We start from the raw sequence: 25,940 nt of genomic DNA on the forward strand, positions 1-25,940 counted from the left end.
TACAGGCAGTTGTTAGCCACCCAATGTGGGTGCTGGATATTGAACTTACTTTGGTCCTCTACAAGAGCAGTAGGTATTCCTAACTGCTTAGCCACCCTCTCCATTGCTGTTAACAGTTTAGTTTACGGTCTCTGGGCTGTCTTTCTCTGACTCTATACTGAGCACACACAAGCGTAGATGTGTCCCTTTCTGTGCCTCCATGAATTCAAATGATTACAACAGGTAGCATACGACTTTACCCCCACCACAGTTGTTTGATAGACCTGTGGATGGCTACTCAATCAGGACTATTTAGTAATTCTCCCTGAGGATGAAGTGCATTGTTTAATCAGGGGCCACCGTAACCTTCAACCATGTGGAGTAGGAAACTGGGACATCAGCCTATAGTAAAACATGAAGATACAAATGAGACTTTTGACAGCATCCTGATGTTTGCCTGCCAGTGTTCTAAGGACTAGAGGAACTGGAAGTTTCTCTAGGTTTTATAGCTAGAGCAGACACCTCAGTGTGCTCCTCCCTTAAGTATAATTTAGCGATGATTTTCATGGTCATATATTTTTTTTTACGAGACAGGGTTTCTCTGTATTGTTTCGGAGGCTATCGGTCCAGCCTGGCCTCGAACTCACAGAGATCCACCTGCCTCTGCCTCCCGAGTGCTGAGTGCTGGGATTAAAGGCGTGCGCCACCACCTCCCGGCTCTCTGTATTGTTTTGGACGCTGTCGGTCCAGCCCGGCCTTGATCTCACAGAGATCCGCCTGCCTCTGCCTACTGAGTGCTGGGATTAAAGGCGTGTGCCACCACCGCCTGGCCATGGTCATATTTTCTTAACATGGTAGCCAGAAAAGGGCTTCGGATCCCTTGGAACTGGAGTGGCAGATGGTTTTAAGCTGCCATTTGGTGCTGGAAATCGAACCCCGATCTTCTGGAAGAGTAGCCAGTGTTCTTAATGGCTGAGCCACCTCTCTGGCCCTAGACAAACCATTTTGGGCAGAGGAAACCAGTATTCTGAAGACTTAGTCTGTTGTGCTCCACTATGTAAGGAGACAGGAAGGAGGGGAGAGAGCAAGCAGGAGTGGTGGAGGCTAGTGGGACAATGTCAGTGTTCGCCAGGTACTGAGGGCGGTGCTCTTCTCCAGGTCACATGGAACACCACTGGCAGGATTGGGAGAGTGATATAGTCACATGTACGATTTCAAGGCTACCTCCTGGCTGATGTATTAATGAAATATCAGGAGAGTAAAATTAGAAGTGAGAGACAGGTAGATTGTAGCACTAATAATAAAAAGCCCAGAGACAATGTTGGGGTTAAAGCTGAAGGTCAGAGAAACAAAGTGACCAGTCACTAGAGAGTTCTCACCTCTACCAATGCTCAAACCAAAGGGGTGATCCACCGAACCCCAGACTGCTCCTGACTTCACTGCTCCTCAGACTGCACTGCTCTCCACCAAATCTCAGACTGCCCTGAGCTCCTGTCTCCTCCCGCCTTATATTCCTCTCTAGTGCGGGGATTAAAGGCATGTGATTCCAAGTGCTGAGATCACCTTTGTGTGAGCTCTGTTTCTCTTTTAGACTGGATCAATTTTGTGTAGCTTAGGATGGCCTTGAATTAACAGATCCTTCTGCTTGTCTCCCGAGTGCTGGGATTAAAGGTGGGCACCACCACCACCCTCTGTGGCTACCTAGTGTGGTTATCCTTGCTTTATTTGTTAGATTATAAACAAAATACTCTACAGTAGATTCTACCTATCTCCTTGCCAGGGAGTATTTCATTGTTTATTTTTCACTTGGACATTTTATATATACTACATATAACACAAATATAGGTAGGGGTGGGGGGTGTTGTGTTTCTTCTACTAGAAATAGCCTATTAAGGTCTTTGTTGATTTCCCTTTAGAATATTATTTACCTTTTCTTATTAGTTTTTTTGGGGGGTTCTGGGGATCAAACAAAGATAGTTTGGCTTGCAGGTAAAGACTTACCTACTGAGTCTTCTTGGTAATCCAACTAGTGCTTATTTTAAGGGGGTTTGTCTTTGCCCACTAAAGTAATTTGTAAATACTTAGTTATATGGTATTTTTGTTTGTTTGGTTGGTTTGATTTGTTTTTGTTTTTTTGAGAAATGGTTTCTCTGTATAACCACCCTTACTGTCTTGGAACTTACCTTGTAGATCAGGCTGGCCTGGAATTCACAGAAATCTGCCTGCCTCTGCCTCCTGAGTGCTGTTATATGGTAATTTTTAAAAGATGATCCAAGTACTTAGGCTAACATGCACAAGGCCCTACGTTCAATCCCAAGAACCAAAATAAATAAATGTCACTAGATGTCACAGTTGAGCCAGATAATTTCTAGTGCTTCTATAACATAAAAATTCTAAATTACTAGTTTCCCATGTAGGAATATATTAGGCTGTATGAAACATCAAATATTAAACTTCTCAGGGCATTTAAAATCCATTAAAGTAGGACTGAAGAGAAGTCTCAGTCAGTAAAGTTCCTGTACACAAGCATGAGGCTCTGTGATCAGATCCCAACCCCCTCTGTCCCAGTGTCATTTGCAACCCCAGTGTTGGAGTAGTGGGGCAGAGAGACAGGCAGACCACCAACCAATGCTTTCTGACTGACCAATTGGTGAGCTCCAGGTTCAGTAAGAGATCTGTGTCAAAAGCTAAAGTAGCTGGCAGGAGAGATGGCAGTTAAGAGCACACTCTGCTCTTCCAGAGTATTTAATTCCAGCACCCACTGGTGACTCACAGTCATCTTTACTCCAGATCTAGGGGATCCAATGCCTTCTTCTGGCATCCAAGGACACCAGGCATAGAAGTGGTGCACAGGCATACAGGCAAGCAAACACCCACCCACAAAAAATAAAATTTAAAAGCTAAAGTAGAAAACAATAGAAAAGGAAATGTAATGTCAACCTCTGGCCTCCATGTGTGTACTTGTGCATGAGCAAGTATACACATTTATTCACGATAAAACTGACAAACACCTCCAAAGGCTAAATTACAAGACAAACACTAAGAAATATGGCTGGGCACAGCTCAGTGGTGGGTCATGTGATTAGTATGTGTGAGGTCATAGGCTGATTAGTAATTCCTCAACAGTTAAGCAGACTGCATGATGAAGGAAGCATATACCAGGTAACGGGGCTCACTGTATTGTCATTCCCAAGGACATAGCAACTTAAAACAGGGCAACAACTCAAAGTACAGGGTCACTACTATATCTCTTTAAATTCCTTTCAATATTTTAAGGACAACTGGAACTATAGGGAGGGACTGCTGTGCCCAACTTCTTTTCCAGGTCTAAGTTTTGTTGTTGTTGGTGGTGGTGGTGGTATTTGTGTGTGTGTGTGTGTGTGTGTGTGTGTGTGTGTGTTGAGTTTTGCTGTAGTGTTTTTATTTGTTTTTGCTTGTTGTTTGAGTGCTGGGAGAAAACTTTGTACAGGTGGTCTACCCCTGAAATACATCCCTGCCCCTTAATTTCTGAAAAGGCAAGGAGGCGCATGAACTAGGCCAGGCTGGAAGTATCAACAGGAGAGGCTGCCAGGAACTATAGTGAAAAGCATCTCTGGGAAAGCACCTGTGTCCCAGCCACCCTCCAGCACCATTCTCTGTATGTGACACGCAGCAGCATCAGTAATCTCTAAAACATCAGAACCACCTATGCCTAGAGGAGCAGTCACCAGAGACACACCCCTGTCTACACCTGGAGGACTGATCAATGGACCCATAGCCCTCAACTAAACCAATTAGAGAAAGAGGCCCCTGAAACACAGACTCCACCTGTACCCGTCACAGGAAGAGATCGGTAGACAAGGTAACAATATACTCAACAGTATAGCACCTCCAGAAACTAGTGACTTGACAACAGCAAGACCTTAACATTCCAACACAGAGGAATTAGTAGAAAATGACCTTAAAAATAACTTTATGAAGATAATAGAGGCCCTAAAAGATGAAATGAAAAGTCCCCTTAAAGAAATGGGAGGAAAAGACAAACAAAAAAATGGAAGAAATCAACAAATCCCTAAAGTAAAACCAAGAAAAAGTAATTAAACAGGTAATGGCAACAGTTCAAGACAAAAAAAAATGAAATAGAGGCAATAAAAAAACTCAAACCAAGGAAATTCTGGAAATGGAAAATATGGGGAAACAATCAGAATCTTTGGATGCAAGCATAAACAAAAGAATACAAGAGATGGAAGAGAGACACTCAGGTATTGAAGACACAATAGAGGCAATAAATTCATTAGTCAAAATATTAACTCCAACAAAAATGTAACACAAAATATCCAAGAAATCTGGAACACCATGGAAAGGCCGAATCTAAGAATAATAGGGATAGAAGAAGGAGAAGTTCAACTCAAAGGCACAGAAAATATATTCAGCAGAATCATAGAAAAATTTTCCTAACCTAAAGAAGAACATACCTGTGAAAATACAAGAAGCTTACAGAACCAGAACACCAAATAGACTGAACCAAAAAAAAGTCCCTTTGCCACATAATAATCAAAACACTAAACATACATAATATACTACAAGCTGCAAAGGAACAAGGACAAGTAACATACAAAGACAGACCTGCTACAATTACACCCCACTTCTCAATGGAAAAATGACACATGTTATGCAGACTCTAAAGAATCACAGATGCTGGCCCAGACTACTATATCCAGCAAAGCTTTCAATCACCATAGATGGAGAAAACAAAATATTCTACAACAAAACCAAATTTAAACAATACCTATCAACAACTCCAGCCCTACAGAAAGTACTAGAAGGAAAACTCCAGGCAAGAGATAATCCCACAACTGCAAATCCCAAAGAATGAAAATGCACACACAATAGCCCCAACAACAAAAACAAATATAACAGGAACTAGCAATCACTGGTCATTACTATCCCTAATATCAATGGACTCAATTTGACTATAACAAGACACAGGCTAACAGAATGGATACAAAACCAAGATCTGTCCTCCTGCTGCATACAAGAAACACACCTCAACTTTAAAGACAGACATTACCTTAAAGTAAAGGGTTGGGAAAAGATTTTCCAATCAAATGGACCCAAGAAACAAGCTGGTATAGCTATCCTAATATCTAACAAAACAGACTTCAAACTAAAAGTAACCAATGAAGAAGGACATTTCATATTTGTCACAGGGAAAATCCATCAAGATGAAGTCTCAATTTTGAACATCTATGCTCCAAAAACAAGGACATCCACATTTGTAAAAGAAACATTGCTGGCCGGGCGTTGGTGGCGCACGCCTTTAATCCCAGCACTTGGGAGGCAGAGGCAAGCGGATCTCTGTGAGTTCGAGGCCAGCCTGGTCTACAAGAGCTTGTTCCAGGACAGCCTCCAAAGCCACAGAGAAACCTTGTCTCGAAAAACCAAAAAAAAAAAATTGCTAAAGCTTAAGTCACACATCAAACAGAAACCTAACAGAGAAATAAAGGATCTAGCATGTTATGACTCAAATGGGCTTAACAGACATCTATAAAACATTTCACTCAAACACAAAAGAATACATTCTAAGCACCTCATAGAACCTTCTCTAAAATAGACCACATACTTGGTAATAAAACAAGTCTCAACAGATATCAACATATATTAAAAACTTGGAATAACCTCCTGTATCTTATCAGATCACCATGGCTTAAAGTTAGAATTCAGCAACAACACTAACTGCAGAAAACCCAAACTCATGGAACATGAACAACACTCAAATGAATCAAGGAAGAAATATAAAAAGAAATTAAAGACTTCCTAGAATTCAGTGAAAATGACTGCACGACATACCCAAACTTATGTGACACAATGAAAACAGTGATAAGGGGCAAGGTCATAGCACTAAATGCATAAATGAAGAAGCTAGAGAAATCCCACACAAGCAAACTAACTGAAAGCTCTAGAACAAAAAGAAGCAAACTCACCCAGGAGTAGATGGCTGGAAATAATCAACTCAATAAAATAGAAACAAAACAACACACAGAAAAAAATCAATAACAAAGAGTTGGTTCTTCGAGAAACTCAACAAGATAGACAAACCTTTATCCAAAGTAACCAAAAGGCAGAGAATGTCCAAATTAACAATATCAGAAATGAAAATGAAGATATAACAACAGACACTGATGAAATCCAGAGAATCAGCAGGTCATGCTTCAAAAGCCAGTATTCCACTAAGTTGGAAAATGTAAAGGAAATGGATAATTTCCTGGATAAGTACCACAAGCCAAAATTAAATCAGGGCCAAATAAACAAATTAAATAAACTTATAACCCCTAAGGGAATAGAAACAGTCATCAAAAATCTCCCTGTCCAAAAAAAGAGCCTAGGACCAGATGGTTTCAGCACAGAATTTTACCAGAATTTTAAAGAAAGGAGCTAATACCAATACTCCTCAAATTGTTCCACACAATAGAAACAGAAGGAACATTATCAAACTCTTTTTATGAAGCCACAATTAAGTTGATACCCGAACCACACAGACACAACTAAGAACGAGAATTTCAGACTAATCCCCATCATGAATATTGATGCAAAAATGCTCACTAAAATACTGGCAAACTAAATCCAAGAACACATCATCTACCATAATCAAGTAGGCTTCATCCCAGATGCAGGGAAGGTTCAACATGCAAAAATCTGTCAATGTAATCCACCATATAAACAGAAAAAAAACACATGATCATCTTATTAGAAATGATGGAAAAGCCTTCTAAAAAAATCCAACACTCCTTCATGATAAAGGTCTTGGAGAGATCAGGGATACAAGGAACATACCTAAACATAATAAAGACAATACACAGTAAAACAACAGCCAACATCAAACTAAATGGAGAGAAACTCAAAGTGATTCCTCTAAAATCAGTAACAAGCCAAGATTTCCATTCTCCCGATATTGATTCAATATAGTACTCCAAGTCCTAGTTAGAGCAATAAGACAAAAGGGAATCAAGGGTATACAAAATCGAAGGGAAGAAGTCAAACTTTTACTATATGTTGATGATACGATAGTTTACATAAGACACCTCAAAAATTCTACCAGAGAGCTGAGCTATTACATCTGATAAACACATTCAGTAATGTGGAAGTGTTAAAGATTAACTAAAAAAATCAGTAGCCCTCCTATATATAGATGATAAATGGGCTGAAAAAAGAAATCCGGGAAACATCACCCTTCACAATAGCCACAAACAACATAAAATATCTTGGGGTAACTCTAACCAAACAAGTGAAAGACCTGTATGACAGGAACTCTAAATCTTTGAAGAAAGAAATGAAAGAAGACATCAGAAAATGGAAATATTGCCCATAATCTTGGATAGGTAGGATTAATAGTAAAAATGGCAATATTACCAAAAGCAATCTACAGACTAAATGTAATACCAATCAAAATCCCAGCATAATTCTTCACAGACCTCAAAAGAACAACACTCAGCTTCGTATGGAAAAACAAAAAACCAAGGTTAGCCAAAACAGTTCTGTACAATAAAGGAATTTCTGGAGGCATCCCTGACTTCAAATGTACTATAGAGCTACAGTAATGGAAACAGCTTGGTACTGGCATAAAAACAGATGGGTAGATTAATGGAATTTAATTGAAGACCCTGATACCAATCTACATACCTATGGACACCTGATTTTTTTTTACAAAGAAGCAAAACTATAAAATGGAAAAAAGAAAACATCTTCAACAAAGGGTGCTGGCTTAACTGGATGTTGACATGTAGAACAATGCAAATAATCCATATCTATCACCATGCACAAAACTCAAGTCCAAATGGATCAAAGATCTCAACATAAAACCAACAACACTGAACTTCATAGAAGAGAAAGTGTGAAGTAACCTTGAATGCATTGGCACAGAAGACCACTTCCTAAATATTACCAGTAGCACAGAAACTGAGAGCAACAATTAATAAATGGGACCTCCTGAAACTGAGAAGCTTCTGTAAAGCGAAGGATATGATCAACAAGACAAAACAGACAGACTACAAAATGGGAAAAGATCTTCACCAACCCCACATCTTACAGAGGGCTGATCTCCAAAATATACAAAGAACTCAAGAGAATAGACATTGGAGTACCAAATAATCCCATAAAAATGAGGTACAGATATAAACAGATAAATATCCACAGAAGAATCTCAAATGACTGAAAGACACTTAAGGAAATACTCAACATCCTTGGTTATCAGAGAAATGCAAATCAAAACAACTATGAGATACCATTCTATACCTGTCAGAATGGCCAAAATCAAAAACACTTTTGAAAGTTTATGCTAGAGAGGATGTAGAGAAACAGGACCACTCCTCTTTTGCTAGTGGGAGTGCAAACTTGTACAGCTTTAGAAATAACAATGGCAATTTCTCAAAAAACTGGTAATCAATCTACCACAACATCCAGCATTATCACTTTTGGTCGTATCTCCAAAGGATGCACACTCACACCACAAGGGCATTTGTTCAGTTATGTTCATAGCATTATTTGTAACATCTGGAAGCTGAAAACAACCTAGATGTCCCTTAACTGAAGAATGGATAAAGAAAATATGGTACATTTACACAATGGAGTACTACTCAGCCATAAAAAACATTGACATCTTGAAATTTGCAAGGAAATGGGAACTAGAAAAAAACATCCTGAGTGAGGTAATACAGACCCAGAAAGTCAAATATAATATTTACTCATTCATAAGTGGATATTGGATATAAAGCAAAGGATACCCAGCTTAGAGTCCACAACCCCAGAGAACCTAGGTAACAAAGATGACCCTAAGAGAGAGACACATGGATCTGCCCAAGGGAAAAAAGACAAGATTTCCTGAGTAAATTGGGAGTGGGGGGGCATGAGGGATGGTAGAAGGGAAAGGAAGTGGGGAAAAATATACAACTTAATAAATACAAGTTCCAAATAAATAAGAGGGAACACTTCCCATTTATCCCAGCTGCCATGTGCTATGACATTCTTAATAAAAGAAAAAGCATCTATTTTTAGGAATAAAAAAAATTCTGAAAGGCAGGCTTTCCCTCATCTTTTATTGACAAATCATGTCACCTCCTTGCCACAACATTCTTTCCTGTAGATTCTATTGTCTCTGAAGCACAATCTATTCCTCTTGGGCATACAAAACAATAAACCCTTGTGGCTTAATCATATATCTGGCACTGGGAATTAAACTCACCCTGTGCCTAACCTTTTTCCCTCGTCAGTTTTGGATGTTATATATCCACTGCCAAGTGTAAGGTCTGGGAGCCAGAAAACGCTGGACAAAGGCCAATCTCTATTTTCTGCATTGGGGATTGAATCCAGGACTTCATGTATTCTAGGCAAGCATGCTACTACTGAGCTATCTCACAGGCTGGAAGCCAACCTCTTTAAGAAAGACATCTTCATCAAATCTCTATATGGCAGAAGACTAGAAAGGGTGCACCCAGAGGCAGTGACTGAGCATACTCCTTTAGGAGGCAGGATACCTGGGTTTGAATTCTAGCTCTTCAGAATATCAGCTGTGACTGAAGGTAAGGTACTAGCTTTTTAAAATTCTCTTATTTCTTATATTTTAATAATTTATTTAACATTTATTTCTTATATTTTAATAATTTATTTAACATTTATTTATATCCATTGGTGTGAAGGTATCAGATCTCCTGGGTGCTGGGACTTGAACCTGGGTACTCTGAAAGAACAGTCAATGCTCATAGACACTGAGCTATCTTTCCAACCCTGGTATTAGCTTCTTTCAGTTTGTTTGACCAAATAGAGTCATCAAGAGCCAGTCACCCTGGAAATCTTTTTATATAATTAGTAATTGTAAGGAAGTTATTGAATATTTTAGAGTCATAGAATTAAATAGAACCCAAAATAGTACATATTTTGTAATAACTTTTACAAAGGGCTTGTGTGTGTATGTGTGTGCGTGTGTGTATGAGAGAGACAGAGAGAGAGAGAGAGAGAGAGAGAGAGAGAGAGAGAGAGAGAGAGAGAGAGAGAGAGAGAGAGAACTCACTATGTCTTTACTTGGCCTGGAATTTGAAATCCTCCTATTTTCCTACTTCATATTCTCAAGTACTGGGATTTCAGTGTTATTCACTACTTATATTACTCTTAAATGTTTAATTGCCCTAGTAGTGAGTACTGACTGTGAGCTTCCTCCCTGCCCTGCCCTGCCCTGCCCACCCCTACTCCCAGTACCCTTTCTCCAAGTAACTGAAGGACACAGTCTTCAAACCTGGCTAATCCTTTCCAGTTCTCTGGGGCCTCAACACTGATTGATCCACTAGAAAGAGGCATTGAACAGGCAATATATTGATCCAATCCATACTTACAACTCTGTCGAACATTTTGTTAGCAATGAGGGGAGGGTTAAAGGGTTCTAGACTAAACATTAGAAGACCAATTTTAAAAGTAACCAGCACTCCACACCCCTATCCCCCAGCTCCATATCCTGGCCCACCACTCCGTCAGAATACTCCTGCTCTACTGGAGACCAAGCTACTAGGAACCCAGGGTAAGACACAGCCCACCACTACTTGACACTCCTTAAAGCCTGCCCCGCAATCCCCAACAGCACCCTCCCCAAATCCTTGCTCCAAATCCCAGGCCACAACTCTGGTTAAAGAATCCTGCTCTGCCAGAGGCCAAGCCAGTACCCACAACCCCACAGGCCACATAGGCCACCAAAACCCCAGTGGAGACCCTCTACTGGACCTGAAGACTTGCTGGTCACCAGAACTACAGGCAACTCAGGCCAGAAAACCAGGGAAGAAACAGAAACCTAAGGGGAAAAATCTATCCAGAAACTCAGTAATCAATGCCAAAACCTATAACAACCCCAAACTCAGATGATCAGAGGCCAGCATAAGAATACAAGGAACAATAGCCAGGGCAATATGTCACCACCAATGTTCAGCTATCCTACTACTGCAAGCCCTGTGCATTCCAACACAGCTGAAACACAAGAAAATCACCTCAAATCCAATCTTATGAAGATAATAGAAGCCCTTAAATGAAATAATAAATCCCTTAAAGAAATCCGAGAAAACACAAACAGGTGAAGGAAATGAATGAACCTGTTCTAGACCTAAAAATTGAAATAGAAGCAATGAAACACAAACCAAGGGAATCCAGGAGATGAAAAATCTAGGTAAGTGAACAGGAACTACAGATGTGAGCATCAACAATAGAATACAAGAGATGAAAGAGAGAATCTCAGACATAATAGATATGATAGGGAAATTGATACATCAGTCAAAGAAAATATTAGCTCTAAAAAATTCCTGACACAAAACATCCAGAAAATCTGGGACACTATGAAAAGAACAAACCTAAGAATAGTAGGAATAGAGGAAGGAGAAGAATTCTAGCTCAAAGGTCCAGAAAATATTTTCAACAAGATCATAGAACTTTTTCCTAACCTAGAGAAGGAAAAGCCTATAAATGTATAAGAAACTTACAGAGCACCAAATGATTGAAATAAGCCCCTGTATCTCACAGACCACCACAGATGAAAGCTAGATTTCAACAACAAAAACAGAAAGCCTACAAATTCATAAAAAGCTAAACAGCTCTCTACTGAGTAACCACTGGCTCAAGGCAAAAGAAAAGAAATAAAGACTTCCTAGAATTCAATAAAAATGAATGGACAACATTCCCAAACTCATGGGTCACAATGAAAGTGGCGCTAAGAGGAAAATTCATAGCACTAACTGCTTTCATAAAGAAATTAGAAAAATCTCATACTAGCAAATTAACAGCGCACTTGAAAGCTGTAGAACAAAAAGAAGCAAACACATCCAATAGGAGTAGACAGCAGGAAATAAACTCAGGGATGAAATTAACAAAATAGAAATAAAGAGAATAATACAAAGAACTAATGAAACAAAGAGTTGGTTGAATAAGGAAGTTTCTGTTTGGCCTTGTCCCACAACTATTTAGTCCCAAATAAACACACAGAGGCTTACATTAATTATAAACTGTTTGGCCGATGGCTTAGGATTCTTACTGGCTAGCTCTCTCTTAATCATTAACCCATAACTATTAATCTATGTATTTCTTTTTTTTTTTTTTTTTGGTTTTTCAAGACAGGGTTTTCTCTGTGTAGCTTTGTAGACCAAGCTGGCCTGCCTCTGCCTCCCAAATGCTGTTTTTGTTTTTTTTTAAAACATTTATTATGTATATAGCATATGTCTGTATGCCCTCAGGTCAGAAGAGGGCACCAGATCTCATTACAGATGGACAGATGGTTGTGAGCCACCATGTGGTTGCTGGGAATTGAACTCAGGACCTCGGGAAGAACAGGTAGTCCTCTTATCCTCTGAGCCATCTCTCCAGCCCTAATCTATGTATTTCTACATGGCCTTATCTTACTGGAGAATGCCCAATATCCTATCATCTCAGCAGCTATATGGAGTCTCTCTGGCGGCTTCTCTCTCCCTTCTTTCTCCCAGAATTCTCCTATCCTTCCTACCTGGTTAGTGGCCAATCAGCATTTGTCCATCAACCAATATGAGAAACATATGTTCACAGCATACAGGACATTCCCCATCAGGGAGGATGGGAACAGGACAGGTCAGATGAGGAGGTGGGGGTGGGATGGAGGAAAGAGTACTGGAAGAGACAACTGGAATGGGGGATGGCATCTCTGGAATGAGCTAGAAACCTAGTGCAATGGAAATTTCCAGGACTCTATGAGGATGACCCTAGCTAACACTCCTAACAATGGGGCTTACAGATCCTGAACTGGCCATCTCCTATAACCAGACAAGAGTTCCAGTGGAGGGAATGGGACACCAACTGTGGTAGTTTGAAAGAAAATGGCCCTCAAAGGAAGTGGCCCTATTAGGAGGTATGACCTTGTTGAGTGGGTGTGGTCTTGTTGAAGGAAGTATGTCACTGTGGAGGCAGGCTTTTAAGTCTCATATATGCTCAAGCCATGCCTAGTGTTTCAGACTACTTCCTGTTGCCAGTAGGCCAAGATGTAAGAACTCTCAGCTCCTTCTCCAGCACTGTGTCTGCCTGCATGCTGCCTTGCTTCCTGCCGTGATGACAATGGACTAAGCCATCCCGATTAAATGTTTTTTTTTATAATTGCTGCCATCATGTCCCTTCACAGCAGCAATAAGAACTCTGACTAAAACACCAACCCAGCCACAAAACTTTTAACCAATAATTTGTCCTGCCTACAACGTGTGCTGGGGTAAAGGTGGCGTAGAAATTGTGAGAGTGGCTAACCAATGGCTTGTCCAGCTTGAGACACATGTTACATGAGGGATCCCACCCCAGATACTGCCTGGAGGACCAGGACCCAGAGGCCGGACAGCCCAGAGACCTAGGACAGAACCAAACATGACTGGCAAAAAAGGAGGCAATGATATCATTCCTAATGATATCCTGTTATGCTTATAGATTGGTACCTAGTTCAATTGTCATCAGAGAGACTTCACCTAGCAACTTATGGAAACAGATGCAGAGACCCACAGTTAGACAGAGTTCAGGGAATCCTGCAGAAGAAGGGGAGAAAAGATTATCCCCATAATCTTTGAGAGTGATCAAGTATACTACAAGAATACCCACAGAATCAACTAATCTGTGCTCATGGGAGCTCACAGAGACTGAACCAACAACCAGGGAGCCTGCATGGGACTGACCTAGGTCCTCTGCATATATATTTGTGTAACTTGATCTTCTTGTAGGCCTCTTAACAGTGGAAGCAGAGCCTGTCTCTGTCTCCTTTTTTGGCTTTTGGGTCCCTATTCCTTAAACAAGGTTGCCTCATCCAGCCTTAATATGAATGGAGGTGCCTAGTCTTACTGTAACTTGATATGCCATATTTGGTTGATATCAGTGGGAGGCTTGCCCTTTTCTGGAGAGAAATGGAGGAGGAGTGGATGGGGGGGATAGGGGGACGGACTGAGAGGAGAAGAGGGAGGGGAAACTGGTCAGAATTTTTAAAAATTCATTAACCAAGTATATGTTAAATTCATTTTAATTGAAGTTGTACTGCTAAGACATCCTCTTTTGTATGATTAGTTTTCCTTTCTTTCTTTTTTTCTTTCTTTCTTTCTTTTTTTCCTTCTTCCATCAGAGTCTTACTATATCGCCAAGGCTGGTCTTAAACTCCTGAGCTCACACAATCTTCCTGCCTCTGTCTCAAGTAGCCGGCACCACAGGAGCACAGTGCTTGCCTGGCTGTTTGTACTATATACATGTGAGTGGCTTAACCCCTTGTTACCCTGATCTTGATTGTGAGCATGGTCCCTGAGCCATCATCCTCACCATCCCCTGGTGACCGCAGTCTGCTTTAACAAGCAGACTACCCTGGGTACCACTGTTCCACCCTCCACTCACCCAAGCTGGAATTGACTCTGACTGCTTTACAAACTGCATTTAACTGTAACAGATCGGGAGCTCGAGGTGTGAGACAGGTCTCCACATCTGTTAGACTATTCAGAACTCTCCACTTAGGGTGTGTGCATTTTACTGGGCTTAATTAAGCCTATATGTAAAAACCAGTAACAAGCCAGGCTAAATTTCTGAAGTTGTTTGGGGTTCACTTTGTCCCTCTAAAAGCAGGTGATTAATTAAGCCGAGCGAGGCACCTTTGGACACAGCAGTCCTGTTCTCTATCTCCACAGGGTATCTAACCTGCTATCGTGGGCCATTTCACATACTGCCAGCCAGGGATCTGTCTGCCACAACCATCAAGGCAGTAGCTGATGCAGTTTAGCAGTGAGTGACTTCTAAGTGTGACATCATCTCGAGGCTGTGAGGGATGGCCTGGGGACACCCAAACGTGCCATCTAAATCGGCAGGTAGGAGGAAGCTGGGGAGGGGAAGCGTGAGAAATTTAGGAAGCAGAGATTAATGGAGCTGACTGGACAGAGGTTGTGGCAGAGCACCTTGAACATTGACAGGAGGTCTGCTCAGGCAGCGCGTCCTCTGTGATGTGGGGTCCAGGCAGTAGACTGTTAGGGAGTGAGGAGGGGAAGGTGAAGGGGGACTTACATGGATCAAACACAGGTCCTGCTGCGTACAGTTTCAGCAGGCACCTGTTGGCTGACTTGGCCTTCAGTAGTGGTAAACTGAAGCTCCTGGAAGGGGAGCGTGATCTCCTGTGTCCTCAGAGATGAAAACATATGCCCTGAGCTCCCTCCCTCACATCCTGCCTCACAGAAAACCACTCCCTCCTTGGTTACTTTTTTGGGTTTCTCTGTATTGTTTTGGAGGCTCTCCTGGAACTCGATTTGTAGACCAGGATGGCCTCGAACTCACAGAGATCCGCCTGCCTCTGCCTCCCGAGTGCTGTTAAGGCATGCGCCACCAACGCCCGGCCCCTCTTTGGTTTTCAGAGAGCTCACTTAGGCTTTAATCGCCCCTCACTGCGGGAATGTCAGCCAAGTCTAGTGATTACAGGGAAAGGAAAGTGAGCCAGCAGGTGGACCCAGAGGCCAGACTATCACATACTCTGCTCATGTTCTCAGCCACACGGAGGCTCCTCAAAGTTAGGGAGCTCTTGCAGTCATTTTCCATTTAAGAACTCTTCACGAGGTGTCTTCCAGCTCCATCCTGCCCAGTGATGTAAACAAACAGCGTAAGAACTTTCCCATCAGAATCATGCATGAAGTTTCCCTTCATTTCAGACCTCTGTAATCTGGGAAGCAGCTCCAGGGGTTTGGGAGCCAGCTTGTATCAGCAAGGCCTCTAACTGTTAAATCTTACTAGCTTCACTAGGATGGATGCTTGGTTCCCTTAGTTACTCCACATCCAAGCCTTATTTCTATGTTTGGTGAGATCTGGTGGAGAAAGGCCTCCTTTCCTCTCTAGAATCTCAAAGGGGCAGAGAACACCTTTCTCTGTCCCTGGGGAGCCTGGGATACCTTTCCCCTAGTGCCCCAGCTGCTGCTATGATCAGTTTGACAACTGAGTAGTAGTGCTAAAATGAGATGCTGTTCAGAAGCAACTCCCACGGACAACAGTGTAGCCTGGATGTGGAAAGGCAGGGTCAGGAGAGCTCTGGCAGCTTCCTACCCATGGGCTCATTAGATTGTGGAACTTTCTAGAACACCTCCACCAGAGCATATTTCTCCCCAGTTCTTTGTCCCAAACTCTAGATGTGCCCTTCAACTGTTAACTAGATCTGATTCTGCATCATGTCTGTCTGTCTTTGGCCTCTAAGGCCTGCAGCATCTTGTGAGAACCACATCAAATGGTAACAGGGGAGGAAGTTTGCCTTTCTGTTCAGCAATGCTCCCAGTGTTAATTGCTAGGATTGTTTAAAATAGTTTACCAGGTTTTGTTGTTGTTGTTTGGTTGGTTGGTTGATGGGCTTTTTGAGACAGAGTTTCTCTGTATAACAGTTCTGGCTATCTGGGAACTCTGTAGACCCGGCTGGCCTCAAACTCACAGATATCTGCCTGCCTTTGCCTCCTGGGTTCTGGGATCAAAGGTGTGCGCCACCACTGCCCAGCAGCTGTTGAATCTTAAGCCACTGATTTATCCAAGGAACGTGACTAGTCTGAAATTTGAACACAGAGTAGGATTTTTAAAAATCCTTTCTTCAATATTCTGAGTTAAAAAGAGCTTATACTAACCAAATTCACAAAACATCTGAAAATATAGAAGCCAGCACAACTTCCGGAATCTTCAAGAGTTTATTAATTTGGAAAACAGTTAACACTTCCTTTAGTCTCTTCATAGTAACACTTTGGTAAATTCTTACCCCACAGTGATGGCTGCCCAATTGATGTCATTATTATCTCCTACTGTGTGCTAGGGATCTCAGTTACCAGAAGCAATCCTCCGATGCAGACATAGGAAATTCCTGAAAGATCCAAACCTTGCATTGGCCTCTCATGACTTCCCTGTAGTAACCTGCTTGAACAATATAGTCTAACTATAGTCTTTCTTATGTTATCTTTTTGACATATTAGCAAATAGATATTCTAAAATTAGTTCTTTGGTTATCAAAACATAAATAAAATAATGTTGGCTTAGGAATGGCGAGATGGCTCAGCTCTTAAGAGGCATACTGCTCTTGCAGAAGTCCTGACTGCAGTTCCCAGCATTCATGTCAGCCAGCTCAAAACTGCCTGGAACTCCACTCTTGACCCCCCTCTGATCTCCACGGGCAACCACATGCCCTTGGTGCTTATAAACTCATGAAGACACATGCATGCACATAAAGAATAAATCTTTGAGAATGTTGACTTCCATCAGGAACCCCACTTCTGTGGACATGACTGCATCAGTTGCTTTTACATCTGTGACAGAACACACAGCAAAATGGACAGAAGGGAGAAAGCACTATTGTGACTCATGGCTTGGGGGTTTCAGTCTATCGTGGTTGGGAAGCCATGTGGAGCAGTTCAGTTAGCGGCGTGTGGTAGCGGCTGCTCACATCACAGTGGCCTAGGAGGCAGAAAAAGGGGGGTCCCTTTTATTCTGTCCACACCCCAGCACATGGGATGGTGCCGTTCACACTCAAGGTGGGTCTTGTCTCTCATTTAATCTTCTCTGGAAACACCCTCACAAACAGAGGTGTGCCTTGCCATCTTCTAGCTAACTCTAAATTTAGCCAAGTTGACATAGAAGAGGCAATAATATTAACACTTCTCATTTTCAACACAATTCTTGCTACTACCCATTAAAATCTGTACAAAAATAACAAAGCAAACTCATACCTATTCCTTTGTCCTATCCATTTTTCCCTACTGGATATTTATTCAATTGTGCAAGGAAATATTTTTTCCAGAATGAGTCCTCTTCACTCAGCACCCACTTCAAGGAAGAGCAAGGGTCTACTGTTAGCTCATTCCCACTCTTAGTCTTCACTGATGTCAGCATGCTGTAGATGTAACCAACATTGCATGGAAATGTACACAGCTTATTCCAAGTAACCTGTCTCCACTACCAAGGCAGGGGAGGTCCTGGAGAGTGGGCCAATTAGTAAGACAATCCTCATGGAGGAAGATTTGACACTGCATTCTACTTGATCAAAAAGGTAAGAGAGGGCTGGGAGACACAGCTTGGGTTGGTTTAGAAAAGGTATTCTGACCACAGTAACTTTTCTGTTGCTTAAGAAGTTTTATAGTTCTTGCACTAATGAAAAGTCTCCAAAGAATAAATTAAGGACCCTCCTATGCAATCTGACTTTAAGATGGGTGTGAACTTTAACAGTTCTGCAATGTGGCTTTATAGAAAATCTAACAGAAATTCATAGTCTCCACTTAACTCCTATGGCTTTGACCCAACTCCTTACTGCTGCTCCTAAATCTAGCAGTTCAGTCATGCTGAATAAAGTTCTGAAAAGGGAGACAAACCCAGGGACACTGTCTGCTTTTCAAGCTCAGTGCTGCTGGGCTGCTTGCTCAGGAGAAGGAAGCTCTCGGGAGCATTACAATATAAACACCTTCAGTGGCATCCTTGTCCTCTCCATCTGCTATACGCCAGGAAATACACCGTCAGTGTGATAGCCCAACATGTCTCCAGATAATGCAAATATCCTCCAAAGGGAGGAGATAATTCCTGGTTGGGAACAACTGCTTTGTGCTCAGTAATCGAAGGCATCTGCCAATAATGGACGCTAAGTATTTCAAAATTTTGAAAGGGGAGGTCATATGTACCTGTAGTGAGGTCAGAGGATCTTAGGAGGGGTCTCTCGGTTTCCACCTTTTTGAGTCTGAGTCTCTCTTGTTTGCTGTGCATTCTGCTATAGGCTTGCAGGTCCATGAGCTTCCTGTTGACTCCATCTCTACATCCCCTCTCACCACAGACAGTGGGATTACAGGTGCATGTCACATCACTCAGCTCTTTTGCTTGGGTTCCAAGCAATGAAGTCAGATTGCCAGACTTGCCAGGCAAGTATTTACACACTACCATTCTGCCGCTCCTCCAGAAACATGCCCTGCTCCTTTACCTAACGTCATGAACCAAAGGCAATAATCACCATTGAACTGCTTCTTTATAGCACAGAATTGTCTTTGGAAGCATCAAGAGTGATTCTGCATCATGGTATAGTGAATGTCCTCGTTGTCTACAGAAGCGTGCAAAGCAGCTTGTGCTGGTGCAAAACGGCCCTAGAGTTCTATGATGCTTAGTCTTACATCTCCCTTGCATTTCCATGCCCCTTCTTCCATTAGGCTGTTAGACATGTGCACTTGTTCTTGCTTTCTCACTGGTGATTGCGCCTGATACCTTGCACATGCTCAGTGAACAGTCCACCACAGCAATGTATCTACAGCCCTGTGGTTTTTAAATTATAATACAGTATCCTAATGAGAGCGTGAGTCTGACTGCATCTTACCTTAGACTTGCTTTTCCTTTTTATTTTATTTTATTTAAATAACATTTTCTCATTTATTTTACATACGGACCGCGGTATCTCCTCCCTCCTCTCCTCTCAGTCCCCCTCCCCCACTCCCCATCTACTCACCTCCCCTTCTACTCTCCCACCTCCACTCACAAAGGAAGCAGGCCTCCCATGGGCTTGAGCAAAGCATGGTACATCAAGATGAGGCAGGATCGAGCTCTTCCCCTTGTGTCAAGGCTAGGACTGATAAGTTCCAGGGACAGGTCCTGATCTCACTGCTAGGAGCACTACAAAGAGACCAAGCTATACAGCTGTCACACACATGTGGAGGGCCTATGTCGGGCCCGTGGAGGCTTCCTAACTATTATAGACTCACTTTTCTTAAATGGATTAGTCCCCACCCTTCTTAGTTTCTTATATATCCATGCCTTCCTAGAGTTTACAGTCTAGTGGGAAGAAGATTAAAATAATGTGAGGCATGGATGTGTTGCAGGGTGCATGGAAACATAAAGAGAGGATTCCAGATTTGTCTCAAAAGAGCATCATCTATTGCAAATGCTTCTTCACACTAGCTCATCAGTCTCCATATAAACAAGCAACAAACAACACCCCCTGGAGATGAGCAATACAAAATCCGTGCAAACACACATAGAACTTAATTGAGGAAGCCCTTCTGGAGAGAGTCACTTCTAAGCAGAGAGCCTCCGTAACAGGCAGCAATGTACACAGTAATTGGTAATCTTCATGATCTGCAAATAGTTTTAGCTAGAGCTAGAGAGCACAGTTGAAAACAGCAAGGTGCCGGGCGGTTGTGGCACATGCCTTTAATCCCAGCACTTGGGAGACAGAGACAAGTGAGTTTGAGGCCAGCCAGGTCTACAGAGTGACTTTCAGGACAGGCTTCAAAGCTACACAGAAATCCTGTCTCAAAAAGTAAACAAAAAAATAAGAAAAAGAAGAGGAAGAGGAAGAAGAAGAGGAAGAGGAAGAGGAAGAGGAAGAAGAAGAAGAAGAAGAAGAAGAAGAAGAAGAAGAAGAAGAAGAAGAAGAAGAAGAAGAAGAAGAAGAGAGTGAGGCATGAGAAGGAAGGGAGAAGCCTCATGAATTCCCAAGTCCTCTGTGAGGAGCTGGGGTTTGCTTTGAGGGCAGAGAGATAATACTGACTGGCATTAAGAATTCCTATATTAGCCAGGTGGTGATGGCACACACCTTTAATCCCAGCACTCCAGGGGTAGAGACAGGAGAATCTCTGTGAGTTTGAGGCCAGCCTGGTCTACAGAGCAAGCACTAGACAAAAGCAAACAAAAAAAAAGAGTTCCTATATTAGTCAGGTGAATTGGCACACATTTATAATCCCTGCACTTGGGAAGTGAAAGTAGGAGAATCAGGAATTCAAAGCCATCTTTGATTACATAGCTAAGTTGAGGCCAGCCTGGGGTATATGAGGCTTTGTCTCAAAAGAAAGAAAAGGCATTATGATGTTTGTGTTGAACAGAGATGTGCCTGTGGAGTGCAGTTGAAAGAGAGAATCCGTTTAGGAAGTGATTACGTTTGTGCAGCTGAGAACTAGCTGTGGCCTGAATGAAGGTGGTAAGGGCAGCCATATGTTCACTCTCACGACTGATAATCACTCCCTTCTACTGTTCATGAAAAGACTCAAGAGACGGTGGGAGACAAAATGGAACCAGGAATTATGTTTGTGATTTCTTAAATATGGAAATCAAGGCTGGGTCCCAATTATATCAAAAGATCTTAGTGTTTACTGCAGGCGCTCCCATTTTAAAATAAAAGTATCTTGGGCCAGTTTATGTCTAATTACAGAGAAATAGAAAACCCTGGACCTGCTGCTGGCTGTCTAGTTATTCCCCCCAAACTCTGCTAACATAGTTACCACACCCATTCAAACTGAAAGTTTAGAGTAGAAAATTGCTGACAGCCAAGCTTGCCAAGGCAAAAAGACTAATTATTAGCTACTGCTTTATTGATTAATTTAGTAGCTCACTTAAAGCACTGTCTGGACTGCCTGCTGCCAAGTATAACTTCACTTACTATCTGGAACAGAATGACCTGGAGAAACAGCTGAAACAATGGGTCGTTGCCCTTAACAACCTGACCACTGAAGCTGACTGCCTTGTGCAAACGAGGGCATGTTCTTGGTGAGCTTTGAAACAAACAGGATGTGAAATGTAGACATGAGTCCATGCACAGGCTTCATGTAAACAACGGTGAATAGAAGAGGCAGAGGCAAAAGGAAGACCTAGGTGATGGTGTCAGTCCGTGAGGAAATGGAGGGAGGGCCCTTCCTAATCCCAACTGCTTTCTGCGCTCCATCAGATCACCCACTGTCCCCAGGGACACCTGGCTTTGCAAAGCTGTTAAATGAACTGCTTCACTTTTGCTGCTTGGGAGTCTTTGTTTCCCACTGTTGCCTCCATAGCGTTTACCTTATGAGGTTGGTGTCTACTGAAATGAGAGGCCCATGGGGATAATGACTCTAAGTGGCCTCCGGTGGACATGCTCATCAGGCAGTTGCACATCTGCATCAACAGGAAGGAGACCCAGGACAGAAATCCAGATGCAGGGTCGGCTGTGGGTAGATGGAGTGGGAGCCACTGGCCGTGGGAACCATTGTCTAGGAGGACGTCTACGATAGAAACAGGAGGGTTAATAATGCTGGTCTGTCGGGGAGATGGAGAGAGGCAGAAGAGGGCAGTGACCGGGAGTAAGAAAAGGAGACTGTCCTAAGAAGGGAAGCCTCCACATTTGAGTCACAGAGACAGGAGAGACCCCGAAGTCTTCCTCAAGGAGCTCTTAGACATACAGGGGGAGGGTCTAGTGTGGGTCTTCTGGAACTAGAGTAGTAGACAGTTGGGAGATGTCATGTGAGTGCTGGGAGTTGAATCCGGGTCCTCTGGAAAAACAGTCAGTGTTCTTAACTCCTGAGATAACTCTCCAGTCACCCCCCCCTTCACACTTTCAGCCATCAGAAATTTTGAGCAACAAGTATCTGTTGTTTAAGTCAACCAGTTGTGGTGCTTTTCTTATGACAGTCCCAGGAAACAAATACATTCCAAAACTCAGGGCCTGCCCAACAGCCACTGCCTCACTTGGGGAGCAGAGTTTAGCCTGAGGCTGTGTGTATCTCCTAAAGGGCTTGGGATGACTACAACTCACGCATGCTGAGACTAAATACAGGGGACTCTGCAGAAGAATGAGCTCCCTACTTACACTCTGAGTTGTTTGGTTACACTCAGACATGTCAGCAAAGACAAACTGTCAGATCAATGCTTCAGATTAATTTACTTTTAATATTTAATAAAAACAACTTGATCTCTTACTACCCCACAGAATTTTTACATTCATAATACCATCTACATTCATATTACCATTCCTTAGAAACAAATTAGCTTATTTCTTTACTTAGAAATAAAAACTGGGGGCTGGAGAGATGACTCAGAGGTTCAGAGCACTGGCTGCTTTAGTCCTGAGTTCAATTCCCAGCAACCACATGGCTCACAACCATCTATAATGAGATCTGGTGCCCTCTTCTGGTGTGGAGGCATACATGCAGGCTGAACACTGTATACATAATAAATAGATAAATCTTTAAAAAAAATAAAATAAGACGGCAGTGGTGCTGGGAGTCTCGTGTTCGTGGTGCCGTTACCCGCAGTCGGGCGTCGGTTAGCGCGTTAGCAGCAGGAGCCGCCGCGGAGGCACCTCGGCGGTCAAAGCCCCTGCGCTACTGCAGCCCCCTCGCCTGCTCCGCTCGCTCTTCCTTCCTTCGCTCGCACCATGGTTGATCACCTGACTGAAGAACAGATTGCTAAATTCAAGGAAGCCTTCTCCCTTTTCGATAAAGATGGTGATGGGACCATCATAACAAAGGAACTCGGGACTGTCATGAGGTCACTGGGTCAGAACCCAACAGAAGCTGAAGTGCAGGATATCATCAAGGAAGCGGATATGATTGGGAATGGCACCATTGACTTCCCAAGGTTCTTGACCCTGATGATGAGAAAAATGAAAGATATAGACAGTGAAGAAGAAATCCGCGAGGCGTTCCGAGTTTTTGACAAGGATGGGAATGGTTACATCAGCGCAGCGGAACTGCGCCACGTCATGACAAACTTAGGAGAAAAACTAACAGATGAAGAAGTAGATGAAATGATCAGAGAAGCAGATATTGATGGAGATGGACAAGTCAACTATGAAGAACTCGTACAGATAATGACTCCAAAATGAAGACCCACTTTCAACTACTCTTCCCTCTAGAAGAATCAAATTGAAATCTTTTACTTACCTCTTACAAAAAAAAAAAAAAGAGGAAAAATTTCATTTATTCATTCTGTTTCTATCTAGCAAAACTGAATGTCAAACGTACCTTCTGTCCACATAAAAAATCTGCATGTATTGGTTGGTGGTCCTGTCCCCTAAAGATCAAGCCCCCGCATCAGTTTTACAGTATAAATACTCGTACTACCTTCTAAGGCAGCACCTAGTGGACTCCTTAAAGTTCCATTTGCTAATGATTAATACACTGTTTGGGCTGGCCAGTTTCTCATGCATGCAGCTTGAAGACTGAGCATAGTCCGGCCTTTGTATTCTCCAATTTGTTTGGATAAAATTGTCAGTAGCCAGTTTACTGCAAACAAACATTTAAAATTGGTTTACCTCGGGATGATGTGCAGAAAATGGGTGAAGGCTAACCTTGGGGACACAGCCCCAGAAGTACTTCAAGTGCTCCAACCCCATGGTGACAATAACTCCCTGGTGGCCTGCCCGAGTATGAAGGTTTAATGCTGTGTGCATTGTACCAGAGTGACATCAAGGCTGCCACCAAATCACACAAGTTTTCAATAAGAAATGTTTACCAAGGGAGCATCTTTGGACTCTCTGTTTAAAAACCTTGCGAACCATGACTCAGAGCCAACAGAGTAGGCTGTGGCTGCGGACTTGAGGACAACCATCGACATTGCTATTCAGAAAATTATCATTTACGTCCATTCCAAGTTGTAAATGCTAGTCTTTTATTTTTTCCAATAAAAAGACCATTAACTTAAAAAAATAAAATAAAAACTAAGCCAAGACAGGTGAGGTGGCCCATGCCTGTAGTCCGAGCACTGAGGAAGCATGTTGTGAGTTTGAGGCTAGTAAATTCCAGAACAGTCAGGCTATGTAGAGAGAGTCTGTTTTTTATAAGTAAATAAGTAAATGAATTAAATAAATAGATAAAAAGAAGAAAGAAAGAAAGAAAAACTATGTGATGGTTTATTTTCACTGCTGGCTTGACTGGGTTTAGAGTTACCAGGGAAACAGCTCCAGGTACATCTTTGAGGGCCTTTCTGGAATGGTTTAGCTGACAAGGGTGGACTCACCCTGAATGTGGGTGGCACCATCCCACGGGCTGAAGTCTTAGGATATGTAAGAGTAAGTGAGCTGAGAGCTCGAATCTATGGATCTGTCTGCTTCCAGACCATAGACACAACATGATCATCTGTGTCAAGCTGCCCTCTGAGCTCTGATGACCTGTGCCATCTCAAACCGTAAGCCACCTCTTGCCTTCATTTGCTTCTTTTCGGTATTTTTATTTTTCAGGGGGGAAAAATGAAGCTTTATTTCCCTAAATGGGTCTAGGATAGTTGGCTACTGGCCTTGCTATGTCTGGTCACTTCAAGGCAGAAAAACAGAGCTCTAGAAGACATGCTGATGGCATCTTTTCCCAAGACCCATTAGTTTCATACCTGGAGTCCTCCCTCACTCTCTCCTGACTTCCTGTCTCCTAAACCCCATGTTTCTATGGCATGAGCACTTTTAGGGGGGTTGCTCCACCTTCATCCTGCTTTGCAAGAAACAAACATTTTTGGCTTAAAATGGCACAATGGCAGCAGGGAAGGATGCCCCCGTCTCCCTGTTGTGATCCTATCCTGTGTGCGCTTGTGGGAATCCCTGTGGCCTTTCCATCTGGCCTCTGATGAATGTCCACAGCTCGGTGCTTTGGGTGGCTCCTGCCTGGGCACCTGGTTGTGAGCTCAGGGTTGAGGCCCCACTGTCCTGACCCTCAGGTCCTTCCCGGCTCCTGTCTCTCAGCACTCCCATGCCTGTGTAGCTACACTCCCTAACTAACTGGAGGGGGACACAGCCTCAGAGAAGCTGGTATGGGTCTGTCTCAGTGCTTCTCCTATCTACTTCTGTTCCGCCTCCTGGGGTCCTGTGTTGGGACAGTGTTCCAAACACAGGAATTTGGAGGATGTTTGCAGCTTCACTGAATCTTACATCAGGAAACAGGAAATTAGCCATTGACCATCTCTACATGTCTGTGGGCTGCCATCAGTCATGCTGACCCCAATGGAGTTGAGGAATAGGGCCACACATGTGACACTTAATCCACCAAATTTCTGCAAGCTCCTCTCCCAACCTGGAAGTGGGCTTGCTGTATCACATTCTACGGTGTCTCTTTTCAATGGTTTATGATACACCCTTGGAGATGAAATCTCTAAGCTCATTTCTCAGTGCTTGGAGACAGAGAGAGCCAGCTTCTCACTGCTACTTTAAATTTATTTATTAATCACATTATTATTATTATTTTATTATTATTAATTTTTATAGGTGTGTGGGT

At 42.6% G+C, this 25,940-nt stretch overlaps 1 protein-coding gene across 1 annotated transcript; it reads left to right on the forward strand.

Moving 5' to 3' along the window:
* The first annotated feature begins 22,998 nt into the window (after positions 1-22,998).
* LOC101833206 (calmodulin-A-like) lies at positions 22,999-23,927 on the forward strand. Its single transcript, XM_040745605.1, has one exon. It carries the CDS (start codon positions 23,117-23,119, stop codon positions 23,564-23,566), a length of 450 nt encoding a protein of 149 aa, XP_040601539.1. The 5' UTR covers positions 22,999-23,116; the 3' UTR covers positions 23,567-23,927.
* Positions 23,928-25,940: the final 2,013 nt, after the last annotated feature.

The sequence above is a fragment of the Mesocricetus auratus genome, unplaced genomic scaffold (assembly GCF_017639785.1).
Source record: "Mesocricetus auratus isolate SY011 unplaced genomic scaffold, BCM_Maur_2.0 Super-Scaffold_100004, whole genome shotgun sequence".
Taxonomy (NCBI): Eukaryota; Metazoa; Chordata; class Mammalia; order Rodentia; family Cricetidae; genus Mesocricetus; species Mesocricetus auratus.

Coding starts and splice junctions, on each gene's coding strand:
- LOC101833206 (XM_040745605.1), top strand. CDS start 23,117: ATGGTTGATCACCTGACTGAAGAACAGATTGCTAAATTCAAGGAAGCC.